We start from the raw sequence: 18,452 nt of genomic DNA on the forward strand, positions 1-18,452 counted from the left end.
ACTTCCGGTACGGCAGCTGGGTTGTCCAAAAGGTACCAGACATGAACACGGAGAGAAATACAAATTAGCGTTGTTTTCTTTCTCTTTATTCATAATCACAACATTTCAGGGCTTTGCCGATGACTTGGCATCACGTAGCCGAATAGAGGAGCAGCAGACAGGCAGTGTTTTGGGGACCTCATGGGTGGGAAGAAGAAGAAAGCGGCGGCTCCGGCGGCCCCGGCGGCCCCGGCAGCGGCGGCAGCGGCGGGCAGGACTGATGCTGCTGCTGCGGGTAACTGCGCGGCCGAGGATCCGAAGAAGGCAGCCAGCACCAAGCCGACTAAAGCTGCCAAAGAGAACAAGTCCAAAGGTGATATAACCTGGATGGTGTTGATGAAATGGTCCTCTTTCAGGCTGAGCTAATAGGTGTTCAACCCTGAATCATGCTTGTGTTATAGCCTGATATTGTATTTAACCTAATAATAATAATAATACACGTTATGTTTAGATGTACAAGGTGTTGCATTTACAATATAGGTGCACAACGTTTAGTTTTTTATCATCATCCACAAAAACAATGCAATACAAATAGGGAGTTATAAGAAATACATTTAGTAGTAGTAGTCTGTACAGGATGGTCTTTAAACCGAGGCTCTGGCTCAGGAGAGGGAGTTAAAACAGTTCTGATCTCTGTTTTAAACCTGGATTGTGGAACTCATGACAACATTTCTGTGACATATTAATGCATATTTCACTGGAACATCGTGTGCACACGGGACCTCACTGCAGTGCCTCATAGTCAATATATTCATTATTTGTTAAGTGAAAATACCAAAAGCTTTCAGGTGACACAGATGCACCTGTCTTGCATCCTCCATGTGGTGCCATGACACCTTGCTGCTGTCAGATGGGTAAACAGACTTTGCTCTCTGGTAACTTGTGAGGGACAGTTGCCTGTACTTTAATAACACACAGTTCATCTCACAATTGCAAGGTACAGCCTCATCTGCGCCCCGGTTTGTCTATTTTATTTTTTCCCTCCAGCTCCGAAGACCTACAGTCTTGCCAACACAGCTCAGGTGGACACAGGTGGAGTCACAGACAAGTCCATTCTTAAAGTAAGCCGTTCGTTCACTGTGTATTTAAGTGTATTATTTATTCAACCTGCTGCTGACGAGCTTGTAACATATTAATATACTGAACATGTACAGTGGAAACCTCTTATAGTGATCAATACAAGCTTATTATATGTCATAATGTATATTACCATCTAATTAACACTTACACTATATGAATATAAAACAATGAGGACAGCGTTGCTTTCAAACGCCCTTCAAATGACCTGTTAGCGCACTGCTTGATTACTTTCAGTGGATCTTCAAACTGCACTCAGAGTCCATTACCTGCGTGTTCATCACATTGGTGCTAAACAGGGTTTGACTCTCTCAGGTTGTGATCCAGGCCGACCTGGAGAAGAAGATCATCAAGCTGATCAATGACTTCCGAGAGGAGAACGGGGACAAAGGGCCGGTGTCGGGCCGACTCACCAACAAGAAGCTGCTGGTAAAGATCATCCCTCCGACTCCGACGCGTTATTACACGTAACACGCAGACAGAGTGTTGGACTCGTGTCTCGTTTGTGTTTGCAGGACTTGTACACAGCGCTGCAGAAGTTCAACTTTAAGAGAGAACACATCGAGGAGGCGATGAAGAGCAGCGTGCTGTACGGAGGGGATCTCCACTCCGCCCTCGACTGGCTCTGTCTCAACCTGAAAGACGGTAACGGAGAGCTTCACACGTCGTCACCGTCGAGCTCTCGAGGTCGCGAGGTCGCGAAGCTTCTTAAAACTCCCACTTGGTTTATTGTGTGTCTCCCAGATGAGCTGCCGGAAGGTTTCACGCAGCAGATGCAGGAGGAGAGTCAGAAGAGCAGGCCCAAGTTCCAGCCCGCTGCTCAGCAGGAAGCTGCAGCGCCGAGCCCCAAAGCCCCCAGCGACAGCCGCAAAGAGACCCCCAAGGTGTGTGTGTGTGTGTGTGTGTGTGTGTGTGTGTGTGTGCGTGTGTGTGTGTGTGCGTGTGTGTGTGTGTCGTGGGATGGACGGATGCTCTCTCAACCTCACCTGAACCTTGTGTTTGCCAGACCCCAGAGAAGGATGAAGCTGCGAGCATGAAGGATTGGATCTTAAGGTACGCGGAGAAGAGCAGCGACGAGGAGGAAGAGGAGGAGGAGAAAGGGAAGAAGACACGCAATCCTGAGCTGGATGAAAAGTTTGATCCAGTAAGTCAAAATAAAGTTTCTTTAATAGTTGGGACAATATGCTTCTTCACTTTGCTGCTGAGCGTTAGAGGAGCTTCTGTCTGATGCAGAACTTAAAACTTCCTGCTGCTTCTTTTCATTTCAAGCTTTTCACTCAGAACGTTTAACAACAAACGTTCTGAGTGACACACACTCACACACACTCACACACACTCACACACTCACACACACTCACTCACACACACTCACTCACACACACTCACACACACTCACACACTCACACACTCACACACACTCACACACACACACTCACACACACTCACACACACACACTCACACACACTCACACACACACACACTCTCACACACACACACACTCTCACACACACACTCTCACACTCACACACTCACACACACACTCACACACTCTCACACACACAGACACACACTCACACACAGACACTCACTCTCTCACACACACTCACACACAGACACTCTCACACAGACACTCACACACACTCTCTCACACACTCACACACACACACACACTCTCACACACAGACACTCACTCTCTCACACACACTCACACACAGACACTCACACACACTCACTCTCTCACACACTCACACAGTATCAGGTTCAGTATCTTGGACACATGTCGGCCGGAGGGCCGGGAATCGAACCCCCGACCCTCCGGCCGGTGGACGACCTCTACCTCCAGTTGTTGACAGAGAGTTCGTCTCAGATCCGATATCTCGAGATATAAAGTGTTAATCCGTGAACTTCATCATCGTCTCTTCATCATCTCCCTCAGGCAGAAAGAGACATGTTGTTTCTCACAGTGTACTGACTGTGATTGTCCTGCTGTGTAGAACGACAGGTATCTGGTCCTTACTGCTCAACTGTATGACGCAAAAGATGTGGCGGCTGTTGCCAAGACGAAAGGAGACAAGGCGGGCCAGAGGATGGCACAGGACAGGATACGCATCATACAGCAAGGTGAGTGTGCGAGAACTCACACGTGCACACGTTGAACCTTGTCTTTGACTCGTGCAGAACAAATGTACTTCCTGTTTCTAGAGATGAAGCAGCTGGAGCCCCACCCCATGTTCAATGCAGCTCTGAAGGTGGTGGACGTGCCTCAGAAGGAAAATAAGATTCTTCCAGTCAGCGAGGACGTGAGCTTCAGCCTGTTCGAACACGCAGAGAAGGCCGCTCCTGCAGAGAAAGGTTCGCATCGTTTAAGACCTGTCGATACTGATGTGGGACCTTCTGTGGGACCTTCTGTGGGACCTTCTGTGGGACCTTCTGTGGAGCCGGCTGCACCGTGTTGTTGCTTCAGGACCTCTTGCACATTTTGCAGAAGGGGACGATACACTTATTAATATGAGCTGTGGAATAAAGTCTTTCAAACTTTCAAATACAAACGGTGCTGATCATTCTGTCACGTTTCCTCTGGTTCCAGTTGAGAAGAAGAACGAGCCAAAGGACATTCGCAACTTTGACTACACAGCTCGCAGCTGGACGGGGAAGTCCCCCAAACAGTTCCTCATCGACTGGGTCCGAAAGAACCTCCCCAAGAGTCCACCGCCCGCCTTCCACAAGGTCCCTGCTGGGAAATACTGGAGGTCCAAGTGAGTGTGTGTGTGTGTGTGTGTGTGTGTGAGTGAGTGAGTGAGTGAGTGTGTGTGTGTGTGTGTGTGTGTGTGTATGTGTGTGAAGTGTTGTATTCGTACTTCTCCATCGATTGAAGAATAGAATAACTGAATACGACTGTTGGAGATTCTTCCACCTTGTTGTTTATGTTCCGCTCTCACGTGTTGGAACCCCTCAGGGTGCGCGTTCAGAGGACAGAAGATGTTCTGGAAGTTTGTCCCAAGATCGTGACGGAGGACAGCATGCAGGCTCAGCATCTGGCCGCCACGCTGGCCCTCTACAACCTGGTTAAGGGACAGGTAATGCCCGTGCAGAGCGTCTCCTCACACTCTGTGTTTCACCCTGATTCACTCTGTCATCACACTTTAATCCTCTCGCTCTCAGTCGGTGCACCAGCTGCTGCCTCCGACCTACAGAGACGTGTGGCTGGAGTGGAGAGACAGCGAGCAGCAGCAGCAGGAAGAGAGCCGCACTGCAGCCAACAAACCCCGAGACCAGTTCATCTCCCGGCTGCTGACCAAACTCAAACAGCAGCAGAACCAGGACCAAGAGCAGGAGTCTGGATCCCAAGGCCAGCTGGGTCTGGGCAGTGCAGGCGATGAAGAGCCGGAGGAGTCGTGGGAGAACCTGGCCGGCCTTGATATCGGGGAGGGAGGAGAAGAAGTGGAGGACAAGAGTGAGAGAAGAGGCCGGAGGGAAGCAGCGCTGGAGGCCTCCAGAGAGCTTTTAATGAAGCTGAGGAAGTCGTCACTGGCCCACAGACTGAAGGTAACCAACCAGCTTCAGTCCTGATCATACCTGAGCAGGACTTCATGCTGTGTGTTTGACATTGTGACGTCTGTGTTCCTGCTGCACAGTGAATGACAGACGTCTTACAGGAGCTGCACATGTGATGCACACAGTTACACACGTGTTAAAGATAAACTGAACCCCAGTGTTTGACCCTTCAAGGCAGAGCGAGAGCAGCTTCCTGTCTTCAAACACCGGCATCGCGTCCTGGAGGCTCTGCAGCGCCACCCTGTGGTGGTGGTGGCCGGCGAGACAGGAAGTGGAAAGAGTACGCAGATCCCTCAGTTCCTGTTGGAGGAGCTGCTGTGCGGCGGAAAAGCGGCGAGGCCCTGCAACATCGTGGTGACGCAGCCCCGCAGGATCTCTGCCATGAGCCTGGCCTGCAGAGTCAGCGAGGAGATGGGCTGCGAGGAGGGAGCGGGATCCAGGGTGAAGATGCACCTTAATGGCCTTAATATGAAGCATTGTGCAAACTGTAGGCAGATGGGACGCACGGCTGCTTTAATGATTAAGGAATTCTGTTTCAGTCGTCGCTGTGTGGATACCAGATCCGGATGGAGAACCAGTCCGGGGAGTGGACCCGCCTGCTGTACTGCACCACTGGAGTCCTGCTGAGGAAGCTGCAGCATGACAGACACCTCAGCTCCCTGACGCACATCATCGTGGACGAGGTAGTGACCGCTCCTCGTCCAACTGTGTGAATCCATATCATACGTGTCCTCTCCGCCGTCGTGTGCACGGGTGTCATGTTACATCAACCATCGATTGCAGTTTAATTTGTGCTAGTTGTCAATTTTTCCCTCTTTTTGCCTCATAAACACACACACACACACACACACACACACACACACACACACACACACACACACACACAGGAAGAAGACTCAAGTGGATTGAGTCCACAGTTCTCCACAACGTCTTCATGTGCAGCTACGTTCTTCTCAGACATTAAACACTCTGTTCTTCCCTCTCAGGTGCACGAGCGCAGTGTCCAGTCTGACTTCCTGTTGACCATCCTGAAGGACGTTGTGATGAGGAGATCCGACCTGCAGCTGATCCTCATGAGCGCCACCGTCGACTGTAACAAGTTCTCCAACTACTTCAACCGCTGCCCCGTGATCAGCATCCCCGGCCGGACGTTCCCAGTGGAGGTAAGAGGAGCTTTAGAGAATCAGACCTTCTGTTTGTCTCAGTGGAGCTGTGGAGGACTAACGCTGCCATTATAATAAATAAATGATTCAATAAAGAAATAAAATAATAAAGAAAGATTTAAAATCAATGTGCAGGTTATTGTGAAAATGATTTGATAAATAAAATGTATTTATTTATTATTATGACGATTATTCTTAATTTAATTATTCTTTCTAATTATCTCAGAAATAATTAAAACAGAAGAATACAATAAATATATTGTAATATACATAACTTTACATATTTCTACATTTTAACTTCTCTATTATTATATATATTCTTATTTAATTTTGTTATTATTCTAAAATGGAGCCACTGTAACAGACCCCCCCCCCCCCCCCTCAAATATTTCTGATTCTTAAAAAGAAGTAATTTGTCAAATAAAGAAATACTTTTGATATATTCATGATTTATTTTAAAACAACCTGCACATAAAGTTGATAATTGAGGTTTTTATTTCTACATTTATTTATTATTAAATGATGTATAAAGTATTTATTGTAATGGCAGCTTTAGTCGTCCGTACGTGACATTTCAACCAAGAGCCTGAAGAGAAATGAGCAGGACACGCAGAGGAAGCGGGACACGTTTAACGTCCTGTGGTTGTGTCTCCAGGTGTCCCACTTAGAAGACATAGTGGAGCAGACCGGGTACGTCCTGGAAAAGGACTCGGAGTACAGCCAGAAAATCCTTGAAGACGAGGAGGAAGTCAGCATCTCTTTCTCACAGAAAGGTGGCAAAACATCCCAGCACCAGGTAATGTTGCTCTGTGTGTGTGTGTGTGTGTGTGTGTGTGTGTGTGTGTGTGTGTGTGTGTGTGTGTGTGTGTGTGTGTGTGTAAGTGTGTAACCTGCTGTGTGCTTCCAGGAGGTGATATTAAGAGACTCCTCCTCCGGCTGGGACCTGGGTCCAGATCTGGACCACTTCAGCAGCAGAACCCGGCAGGTGCTGCAGTACATGAACCCGAACAAGATCAACATGGACTTACTGGTGGACCTCATCGCCTATCTGGGTACGACGCCTCGTCACCCTATACAGCGTACATATTATACATGTTTAGGGGCCTTGTGTGTTGAATGTCAGTGTTCTTTGCTCTGCCAGACAAATCTCCACAGTTTGCGGAGATGGACGGAGCCGTGCTCGTGTTCCTCCCGGGTCTGGCTCACATCCAGCAGCTGTTCGACCTGCTGACCTCCGACAAGAGGTTCAGGGACAAAAACAGGTGAAACACACTCTGCAATATAATAATATAATATATACTCTGCAATACTCAGCACATCCTCATGATGGTTCTGCACCAACACATGTATCAGTAATTATATTAATAATATTAATGTCAGTAATAATAATGAGGTTTGTACTTTGTCACAGAGTAGTACTAGTACTGTCACAGTGTGGTACTAGTACTGTCACAGAGTGGTAAAGAGTGGTACTAGTACTGTCATAGTGTGGTACTAGTACTGTCACAGTGTGGTACTAGTACTGTCACAGAGTGGTAAAGAGTGGTACTAGTACTGTCACAGTGTGGTACTAGTACTGTCACAGAGTGGTAAAGAGTGGTACTAGTACTGTCACAGTGTGGTACTAGTACTGTCACAGTGTGGTACTAGTACTGTCACAGAGTGGTAAAGAGTGGTACTAGTACTGTCACAGAGTGGTACTAGTACTGTCACAGTGTGGTATTAGTACTGTCACAGAGTGGTAAAGAGTGGTACTAGTACTGTCACAGTGTGGTACTAGTACTGTCACAGAGTGGTAAAGAGTGGTACTAGTACTGTCACAGTGTGGTACTAGCACTGTCACAGTGTGGTATTAGTACTGTCACAGAGTGGTACTAGTACTGTCACAGTGTGGTACTAGTACTGTCACAGTGTGGTATTAGTACTGTCACAGAGTGGTACTAGTACTGTCACAGTGTGGTATTAGTACTGTCACAGTGTGGTACTAGTACTGTCACAGAGTGGTAAAGAGTGGTACTAGTACTGTCACAGTGTGGTACTAGCACTGTCACAGTGTGGTATTAGTACTGTCACAGAGTGGTACTAGTACTGTCACAGTGTGGTATTAGTACTGTCACAGTGTGGTATTAGTACTGTCACAGTGTGGTACTAGTACTGTCACAGAGTGGTAAAGAGTGGTACTAGTACTGTCACAGAGTGGTACTAGTACTGTCACAGTGTGGTATTAGTACTGTCACAGTGTGGTATTAGTACTGTCACAGTGTGGTATTAGTACTGTCACAGAGTGGTAAAGAGTGGTACTAGTACTGTCACAGTGTGGTATTAGTACTGTCACAGTGTGGTATTAGTACTGTCACAGTGTGGTACTAGTACTGTCACAGAGTGGTAAAGAGTGGTACTAGTACTGTCACAGAGTGGTACTAGTACTGTCACAGTGTGGTATTAGTACTGTCACAGTGTGGTATTAGTACTGTCACAGTGTGGTATTAGTACTGTCACAGAGTGGTAAAGAGTGGTACTAGTACTGTCACAGTGTGGTACTAGTACTGTCACAGAGTGGTAAAGAGTGGTACTAGTACTGTCACAGTGTGGTACTAGTACTGTCACAGTGTGGTATTAGTACTGTCACAGAGTGGTACTAGTACTGTCACAGTGTGGTATTAGTACTGTCACAGAGTGGTACTAGTACTGTCACAGAGTGGTACTAGTACTGTCACAGTGTGGTATTAGTACTGTCACAGTGTGGTACTAGTACTGTCACAGAGTGGTATTAGTACTGTCACAGTGTGGTATTAGTACTGTCACAGTGTGGTATTAGTACTGTCACAGTGTGGTACTAGTACTGTCACAGTGTGGTACTAGTACTGTCACAGAGTGGTACTAGTACTGTCAGTGTGGTACTAGTACTGTCACAGTGTGGTACTAGTACTGTCACAGAGTGGTACTAGTACTGTCACAGTGTGGTATTAGTACTGTCACAGTGTGGTACTAGTACTGTCACAGAGTGGTACTAGTACTGTCACAGTGTGGTACTAGTACTGTCACAGTGTGGTACTAGTACTGTCACAGAGTGGTAAAGAGTGGTACTAGTACTGTCACAGAGTGGTAAAGAGTGGTATTAGTACTGTCACAGAGTGGTACTAGTACTGTCACAGAGTGGTATTAGTACTGTCACAGTGTGGTACTAGTACTGTCACAGTGTGGTACTAGTACTGTCACAGTGTGGTACTAGTACTGTCACGGTGTGGTACTAGTACTGTCAGAGTGTGGTACTAGTACTGTCACAGTGTGGTATTAGTACTGTCACAGTGTGGTACTAGTACTGTCACAGTGTGGTATTAGTACTGTCACAGTGTGGTATTAGTACTGTCACAGTGTGGTATTAGTACTGTCACAGAGTGGTATTAGTACTGTCACAGTGTGGTATTAGTACTGTCACAGTGTGGTATTAGTACTGTCACAGAGTAGTATTAGTACTGTCACAGAGTGGTATTAGTACTGTCACAGTGTGGTATTAGTACTGTCACAGTGTGGTACTAGTACTGTCACAGAGTGGTATTAGTACTGTCACAGAGTGGTACTAGTACTGTCACAGAGTGGTATTAGTACTGTCACAATGTGGTACTAGTACTGTCACAGAGTGGTACTAGTACTGTCACAGAGTGGTATTAGTACTGTCACAGTGTGGTATTAGTACTGTCACAGTGTGGTACTAGTACTGTCACAGTGTGGTACTAGTACTGTCACAGTGTGGTATTAGTACTGTCACAGTGTGGTACTAGTACTGTCACAGTGTGGTACTAGTACTGTCACAGTGTGGTACTAGTACTGTCAGAGTGTGGTATTAGTACTGTCACAGTGTGGTATTAGTACTGTCACAGTGTGGTATTAGTACTGTCACAGTGTAGTATTAGTACTGTCACAGTGTGGTATTAGTACTGTCACAGTGTGGTATTAGTACTGTCACAGTGTGGTATTAGTACTGTCACAGAGTGGTATTAGTACTGTCACAGTGTGGTACTAGTACTGTCACAGAGTGTTTAGTACTGTCACAGTGTGGTACTAGTACTGTCACAGAGTGGTACTAGTACTGTCACAGTGTGGTACTGTCACAGAGTGGTATTAGTACTGTCACAGAGTGGTACTAGTACTGTCACAGTGTGGTACTAGTACTGTCACAGAGTGGTATTAGTACTGTCACAGAGTGGTACTAGTACTGTCACAGTGTGGTACTGTCACAGAATGGTATTAGTACTGTCACAGAGTGGTACTAGTACTGTCACAGTGTGGTACTAGTACTGTCACAGAGTGGTATTAGTACTGTCACAGAGTGGTACTAGTACTGTCACAGTGTGGTATTAGTACTGTCACAGTGTGGTATTAGTACTGTCACAGAGTGGTACTAGTACTGTCACAGTGTGGTACTGTCACAGAGTGGTATTAGTACTGTCACAGAGTGGTACTAGTACTGTCACAGTGTGGTACTAGTACTGTCACAGAGTGGTATTAGTACTGTCACAGAGTGGTACTAGTACTGTCACAGAGTGGTATTAGTACTGTCACAGAGTGGTACTAGTACTGTCACAGTGTGGTACTAGTACTGTCACAGAGTGGTACTAGTACTGTCACAGAGTGGTATTAGTACTGTCACAGAGTGGTACTAGTACTGTCACAGTGTGGTACTAGTACTGTCACAGTGTGGTATTAGTACTGTCACAGTGTGGTACTAGTACTGTCACAGTGTGGTATTAGTACTGTCACAGTGTGGTATTAGTACTGTCACAGAGTGGTACTAGTACTGTCACAGTGTGGTACTGTCACAGAGTGGTATTAGTACTGTCACAGAGTGGTACTAGTACTGTCACAGTGTGGTACTAGTACTGTCACAGAGTGGTATTAGTACTGTCACAGAGTGGTACTAGTACTGTCACAGTGTGGTATTAGTACTGTCACAGTGTGGTATTAGTACTGTCACAGAGTGGTACTAGTACTGTCACAGTGTGGTACTGTCACAGAGTGGTATTAGTACTGTCACAGAGTGGTACTAGTACTGTCACAGTGTGGTACTAGTACTGTCACAGAGTGGTATTAGTACTGTCACAGAGTGGTACTAGTACTGTCACAGAGTGGTATTAGTACTGTCACAGAGTGGTACTAGTACTGTCACAGAGTGGTATTAGTACTGTCACAGAGTGGTACTAGTACTGTCACAGAGTGGTACTAGTACTGTCACAGAGTGGTACTAGTACTGTCACAGTGTGGTACTAGTACTGTCACAGAGTACTAGTACTGTCACAGTGTGGTATTAGTACTGTCACAGTGTGGTATTAGTACTGTCACAGAGTGGTACTAGTACTGTCACAGTGTGGTATTAGTACTGTCACAGAGTGGTACTAGTACTGTCACAGAGTGGTACTAGTACTGTCACAGTGTGGTATTAGTACTGTCACAGTGTGGTACTAGTACTGTCACAGAGTGGTATTAGTACTGTCACAGTGTGGTATTAGTACTGTCACAGTGTGGTATTAGTACTGTCACAGTGTGGTACTAGTACTGTCACAGTGTGGTACTAGTACTGTCACAGAGTGGTACTAGTACTGTCAGTGTGGTACTAGTACTGTCACAGTGTGGTACTAGTACTGTCACAGAGTGGTACTAGTACTGTCACAGTGTGGTATTAGTACTGTCACAGTGTGGTACTAGTACTGTCACAGAGTGGTACTAGTACTGTCACAGTGTGGTACTAGTACTGTCACAGTGTGGTACTAGTACTGTCACAGAGTGGTAAAGAGTGGTACTAGTACTGTCACAGAGTGGTAAAGAGTGGTATTAGTACTGTCACAGAGTGGTACTAGTACTGTCACAGAGTGGTATTAGTACTGTCACAGTGTGGTACTAGTACTGTCACAGTGTGGTACTAGTACTGTCACAGTGTGGTACTAGTACTGTCACGGTGTGGTACTAGTACTGTCAGAGTGTGGTACTAGTACTGTCACAGTGTGGTATTAGTACTGTCACAGTGTGGTACTAGTACTGTCACAGTGTGGTATTAGTACTGTCACAGTGTGGTATTAGTACTGTCACAGTGTGGTAATAGTACTGTCACAGAGTGGTATTAGTACTGTCACAGTGTGGTATTAGTACTGTCACAGTGTGGTATTAGTACTGTCACAGAGTAGTATTAGTACTGTCACAGAGTGGTATTAGTACTGTCACAGTGTGGTATTAGTACTGTCACAGTGTGGTACTAGTACTGTCACAGAGTGGTATTAGTACTGTCACAGAGTGGTACTAGTACTGTCACAGAGTGGTATTAGTACTGTCACAATGTGGTACTAGTACTGTCACAGAGTGGTACTAGTACTGTCACAGAGTGGTATTAGTACTGTCACAGTGTGGTATTAGTACTGTCACAGTGTGGTACTAGTACTGTCACAGTGTGGTACTAGTACTGTCACAGTGTGGTATTAGTACTGTCACAGTGTGGTACTAGTACTGTCACAGTGTGGTACTAGTACTGTCACAGTGTGGTACTAGTACTGTCAGAGTGTGGTATTAGTACTGTCACAGTGTGGTATTAGTACTGTCACAGTGTGGTATTAGTACTGTCACAGTGTAGTATTAGTACTGTCACAGTGTGGTATTAGTACTGTCACAGTGTGGTATTAGTACTGTCACAGTGTGGTATTAGTACTGTCACAGAGTGGTATTAGTACTGTCACAGTGTGGTACTAGTACTGTCACAGAGTGTTTAGTACTGTCACAGTGTGGTACTAGTACTGTCACAGAGTGGTACTAGTACTGTCACAGTGTGGTACTGTCACAGAGTGGTATTAGTACTGTCACAGAGTGGTACTAGTACTGTCACAGTGTGGTACTAGTACTGTCACAGAGTGGTATTAGTACTGTCACAGAGTGGTACTAGTACTGTCACAGTGTGGTACTGTCACAGAATGGTATTAGTACTGTCACAGAGTGGTACTAGTACTGTCACAGTGTGGTACTAGTACTGTCACAGAGTGGTATTAGTACTGTCACAGAGTGGTACTAGTACTGTCACAGTGTGGTATTAGTACTGTCACAGTGTGGTATTAGTACTGTCACAGAGTGGTACTAGTACTGTCACAGTGTGGTACTGTCACAGAGTGGTATTAGTACTGTCACAGAGTGGTACTAGTACTGTCACAGTGTGGTACTAGTACTGTCACAGAGTGGTATTAGTACTGTCACAGAGTGGTACTAGTACTGTCACAGAGTGGTATTAGTACTGTCACAGAGTGGTACTAGTACTGTCACAGTGTGGTACTAGTACTGTCACAGAGTGGTACTAGTACTGTCACAGAGTGGTATTAGTACTGTCACAGAGTGGTACTAGTACTGTCACAGTGTGGTACTAGTACTGTCACAGTGTGGTATTAGTACTGTCACAGTGTGGTACTAGTACTGTCACAGTGTGGTATTAGTACTGTCACAGTGTGGTATTAGTACTGTCACAGAGTGGTACTAGTACTGTCACAGTGTGGTACTGTCACAGAGTGGTATTAGTACTGTCACAGAGTGGTACTAGTACTGTCACAGTGTGGTACTAGTACTGTCACAGAGTGGTATTAGTACTGTCACAGAGTGGTACTAGTACTGTCACAGTGTGGTATTAGTACTGTCACAGTGTGGTATTAGTACTGTCACAGAGTGGTACTAGTACTGTCACAGTGTGGTACTGTCACAGAGTGGTATTAGTACTGTCACAGAGTGGTACTAGTACTGTCACAGTGTGGTACTAGTACTGTCACAGAGTGGTATTAGTACTGTCACAGAGTGGTACTAGTACTGTCACAGAGTGGTATTAGTACTGTCACAGAGTGGTACTAGTACTGTCACAGAGTGGTATTAGTACTGTCACAGAGTGGTACTAGTACTGTCACAGAGTGGTACTAGTACTGTCACAGAGTGGTACTAGTACTGTCACAGTGTGGTACTAGTACTGTCACAGAGTACTAGTACTGTCACAGTGTGGTATTAGTACTGTCACAGTGTGGTATTAGTACTGTCACAGAGTGGTACTAGTACTGTCACAGTGTGGTACTGTCACAGAGTGGTATTAGTACTGTCACAGAGTGGTACTAGTACTGTCACAGTGTGGTACTAGTACTGTCACAGAGTGGTATTAGTACTGTCACAGAGTGGTACTAGTACTGTCACAGTGTGGTATTAGTACTGTCACAGTGTGGTATTAGTACTGTCACAGAGTGGTACTAGTACTGTCACAGTGTGGTACTGTCACAGAGTGGTATTAGTACTGTCACAGAGTGGTACTAGTACTGTCACAGTGTGGTACTAGTACTGTCACAGAGTGGTATTAGTACTGTCACAGAGTGGTACTAGTACTGTCACAGAGTGGTATTAGTACTGTCACAGAGTGGTATTAGTACTGTCACAGAGTGGTACTAGTACTGTCACAGTGTGGTACTAGTACTGTCACAGAGTGGTACTAGTACTGTCACAGAGTGGTATTAGTACTGTCACAGAGTGGTACTAGTACTGTCACAGTGTGGTACTAGTACTGTCACAGAGTACTAGTACTGTCACAGTGTGGTACTAGTACTGTCACAGTGTGGTATTAGTACTGTCACAGAGTGGTACTAGTACTGTCACAGAGTACTAGTACTGTCACAGAGTGGTACTAGTACTGTCACAGAGTACTAGTACTGTCACAGAGTGGTATTAGTACTGTCACAGAGTGGTATTAGTACTGTCACTAAAGTATCTGATTACTTGGTCCTTCACTGCTTCAGGTTCAAGGTCGTTGCTCTGCACTCGACGCTCTCGTCTAAGGACCAGGCTGCTGCCTTCACAGTGCCCCCTGCTGGAGTGAGGAAGGTACTTCTGATGTGCTGTAATGTTAAATAAGAGTGTATATAGTGTATATAGCTTTATTTCTGTTCAACCCATCTTACAGTTAAAATAATTATTTAGCTTGTTTTTATAAAAATAAATAGAATTGTGATGCTCCATGAAGATAAAATAGCAATTGAACAAATGCATTAATGATTCCTGAACATCCCTCCTGCTGCTCTGCGTCTCCTTTAGATCGTCTTGTCCACTAACATCGCTGAGACAGGCGTCACTATTCCCGACGTTGTGTTTGTCATCGACACTGGAAAGACGAAGGAAAATAAGTAAGTGTTCTTGAACTATTCCTGAAGAGAAAGTTGCATTCTTTGATATTATATTATCTTCTATTGAGCTAAGGAAGCAACTAACTAAAGGAAGCCTCATGGTGGCACTGCAGGACGTCATTAGGATTCATTATCTGGGAACAATGAATATCTGTAACAAAATCATTTAAGATGTTTGCACCAAAGTGGTGGAATAATCACAGTAATGTGAAAGTGAACTTTAACTGCTGCTGTGACGTTCAGGTACCACGAGAGCAGCCAGATGAGTTCTCTGGTGGAAACCTTTGTTTCCAAAGCCAGCGCCCTCCAGAGGCAGGGCCGAGCGGGACGCGTCCGCAGCGGCTTCTGCTTCAGGCTCTACCCGAAGTTCAGGTACGGAGCGGAAATCAAATAACTTCCCGTCAGACACAAAGGAAGTGCTGATCTGTTCTGCTCTCCACCTCAGGTTTGACACCTTCATGGATTACGCCATTCCAGAGATACTGCGGGTCCCACTGGAGGAGCTCTGCCTTCATATTATGGTATTAAACTATATTCAGCTGCACCGACACAGAAATAAGTAGAAAAGATGGAGGCGAAGAGAACAGAAACATGTCCTGTCGCACCTAACTTTAGGTTCATCTTGAACTTTTCTATGTTTGAGCCTCAATGTGGCCTGGGACAGACTAATAAAGCTTTATGGGGTTTGAATTCCTCTTTCTGAGGAATCGGTCTTGAGAGAATATTTGTAACTGTAAAACCTTTGCACTAAATTACTAAACTTAAATAAATAAATAAATAAAACAAAAAATAAAATAAGTCTCTTGAGCTTATAGTCAGAAATGTGCACAAAGAATACGAAGCTGACGGGTCCAGTGCACACACACACACACACACACACACACACACACACACACACCTCTCTAAATGTGTCCTTCGTCCCCTCTGGTAGAAATGTCAGTACGGCTCCCCGGAGGAGTTTCTGAGCCGGGCGCTGGACGCTCCGCTGCCCCAGTCGGTCAGTAACGCCATCAACCTGCTGAGGAAGATCGGCGCCTGTCACCCCGACACTCACGTCCTCACCCCTCTGGGACACCACCTGGCCAGTCTGCCCGTCAACGTGAAGATCGGCAAGATGCTCATCTACGGAGCCATCCTCGGCTGCCTGGAGCCCATCGTACGTCCCCCCCCCCCCCCCGGTTATTACTAATGTTCCTTCATTATGTTACTCTTCTACATTAATAAGATACGTTTCAGGCGACCATCGCGGCAGCCATCTCCGAGAAGTCTCCCTTCTCCACCCCCATGAACAGGAAGGAGGAAGCCAACCTGGCCAAAGCCGCGCTGGCGTTGACCAACTCGGATCACCTGACGATATACAACGCTTACCTGGGGTGAGCACGTGAAGCGTCACTCTGTAGGGTCTGCTTCAGTGGAACACAGGAGACGGACATGTCACCTGGAGGAATACAACACAACACATTTACACAGTATTAACATAGTTTACACACACACACACACACACACACACACACACACACACACACACACACACACACACACACACACAGTTAAGCAGCTCTATTTCTTGTGTCCTGGGACATTATCAGGTGGAAGAACTCCCAGATCGACGGACAGAGAGCAGAAATGTCCTACTGCAGGAAACACTTCCTCAACCGCACAGCTCTCATTACAATCGAGGTAACACACACACACACACACACACACACACACACACACACACACACACGATAATCTCGCTCCTTCTAACGTTTGACTCCACCTTGAATGCAGAGTGTGAAGCACGAGCTGATGAAGATGATGGAGCAGGTGGGTTTCTGGTCGTCTCGCTCCAAGCTGCAGGCGGCGTCGCTGTCCAAGCAGCAGATCTCCGTGCTGAACGCGGTGCTGGCGGCGGGGCTCTACGACAGCGTGGCCCGCGTGCTGTGCACCCCGTCCGTGGACGTGCTGGAGCGCGTGGTCTGCACGGTGGAGACGCCCCAAGGCAAGGCTCAGGTGCACCCCTCGTCTGTGAACCGCAACCTGCAGACGCACGGCTGGCTGCTGTACCAGGAGAAGGTACGGGCGGAGAGTGTGTAACATCTGCTCACCTGTGAGTCACACGTGTGTTAATAAATGTTTATCTGCAGGTGAAATACACGAAGATCTACCTGCGAGACACGACTCTCATACCTCCGTTCCCCCTGCTGCTGTTCGGAGGCGACATCGACATCCAGCACCGAGAGCGGCTCATCACGCTGGACGGATGGATCCACTTCCAGGTCAGAGGTTGTCCGAGCTGCACATCACTCCCCCCCCCCCCCCCTGTAGCAGCAGCACTTTGAAGGCCAACAGAACAAATCTTCTTCCAGGTGTGTTTAACTCGATCCATGTTGTTCCCCTGAAAGGCGCCCGTACGGATCGGTGTGATCTTCAAACACCTGAGGAAGCTGATGGACTCTCTGCTTGAGAAGAAGCTGGAGAACCCGAGGATGAATCTTGAAGGTAAAACCCCCCCCATCTTACATTTTAGTTTGTGTCTGTTTACAGATATTTAAATTTCTAAAACACACTAAATAAAATCACATGTACAGTTTTTAAGCAAATCTATCTGCAGAAAAAGGGTAAAAGATGTGATGGACTGTGTGTGTGCTGCAGGCGAGAGGACCATCCAGATGATTCTGGATCTGATCAGATCAGAGTGACCTCGGACCATCAGACTGAAGAACCAGGAAGTGTTCAGGATGAACGCCTGCAGACAGATGTGAGCGTCTTAAACATGAACTGATGGTTACCGGGAACTCACGTTGAGGAGGACTGTATCATATGAAATGCAAAAAACTACAAAGAAAAATGATGTTGCCAAATGTGGTGGAAATAAAGCTGTACACATTTCTATTGAAACCTTTATTGTGTCGTGGTTGATGGTCAAAGTATAAGCCTTAAATATTATACAATAATGATGAAGAAGATGGGAACGCAGGCACCAAACAGTAAGTTAAAGATAGTGATGAAGTTTCATCTAAACTCATGGAAGAAAGAAATGTTTTAGTCCTTTTAGAACATGGAGTAGTGGAGCACATCAGCCTCTTGTGGCCGAAATGAGTATTGCAACAACAAACACCTGACAAAAAAGAAATAATTCAATTTATATATATATTTAAATATATATATATATTTATTTTATATATATAAACATTTATATATATATATTTTAAATATTTAAATATATAAATATATATATATATTTTAAATATTTAAATATATAAACATTTATATATATATATATTTTAAATATTTATATATTTAAAAAATATATATACATATTTCTATATATATTTAAAAAAGAAATATATAAATATTTATATATAAAATAATTATATTTTTTTTTGTATATATTTATATACAGTATATATATATTTATTTATTTCTATATTGTATATACAGTATATATATATTTCT

General features: G+C 45.4%; 1 protein-coding gene across 1 annotated transcript; it reads left to right on the plus strand.

The window, feature by feature from the left end:
• The first annotated feature begins 8 nt into the window (after nucleotides 1-8).
• dhx29 (DEAH (Asp-Glu-Ala-His) box polypeptide 29) lies at nucleotides 9-17,894 on the plus strand. The gene is made up of 28 exons (XM_029445258.1): nucleotides 9-352; nucleotides 1,027-1,100; nucleotides 1,432-1,545; nucleotides 1,632-1,761; nucleotides 1,861-2,000; nucleotides 2,123-2,260; nucleotides 3,112-3,238; nucleotides 3,320-3,469; nucleotides 3,705-3,873; nucleotides 4,074-4,194; nucleotides 4,280-4,663; nucleotides 4,847-5,113; nucleotides 5,212-5,355; nucleotides 5,659-5,835; nucleotides 6,491-6,631; nucleotides 6,743-6,887; nucleotides 6,977-7,097; nucleotides 14,628-14,712; nucleotides 14,923-15,011; nucleotides 15,255-15,383; nucleotides 15,457-15,532; nucleotides 15,943-16,167; nucleotides 16,248-16,384; nucleotides 16,601-16,691; nucleotides 16,785-17,069; nucleotides 17,141-17,272; nucleotides 17,399-17,495; nucleotides 17,649-17,894. Exons 1-28 carry the CDS (start codon nucleotides 181-183, stop codon nucleotides 17,693-17,695), a joined length of 4,107 nt encoding a protein of 1,368 aa, XP_029301118.1. The 5' UTR covers nucleotides 9-180; the 3' UTR covers nucleotides 17,696-17,894.
• Nucleotides 17,895-18,452: the final 558 nt, after the last annotated feature.

This window comes from Cottoperca gobio, chromosome 12 (assembly GCF_900634415.1).
Source record: "Cottoperca gobio chromosome 12, fCotGob3.1, whole genome shotgun sequence".
NCBI lineage: Eukaryota > Metazoa > Chordata > Actinopteri > Perciformes > Bovichtidae > Cottoperca > Cottoperca gobio.

Coding starts and splice junctions, on each gene's coding strand:
- dhx29 (XM_029445258.1), top strand. CDS start 181: ATGGGTGGGAAGAAGAAGAAAGCGGCGGCTCCGGCGGCCCCGGCGGCC. Junction 4,195..4,279: donor ACAACCTGGTTAAGGGACAG/GTAATGCCCGTG, acceptor TCTCGCTCTCAG/TCGGTGCACCAGCTGCTGCC. Junction 4,664..4,846: donor CACTGGCCCACAGACTGAAG/GTAACCAACCAG, acceptor TGACCCTTCAAG/GCAGAGCGAGAGCAGCTTCC.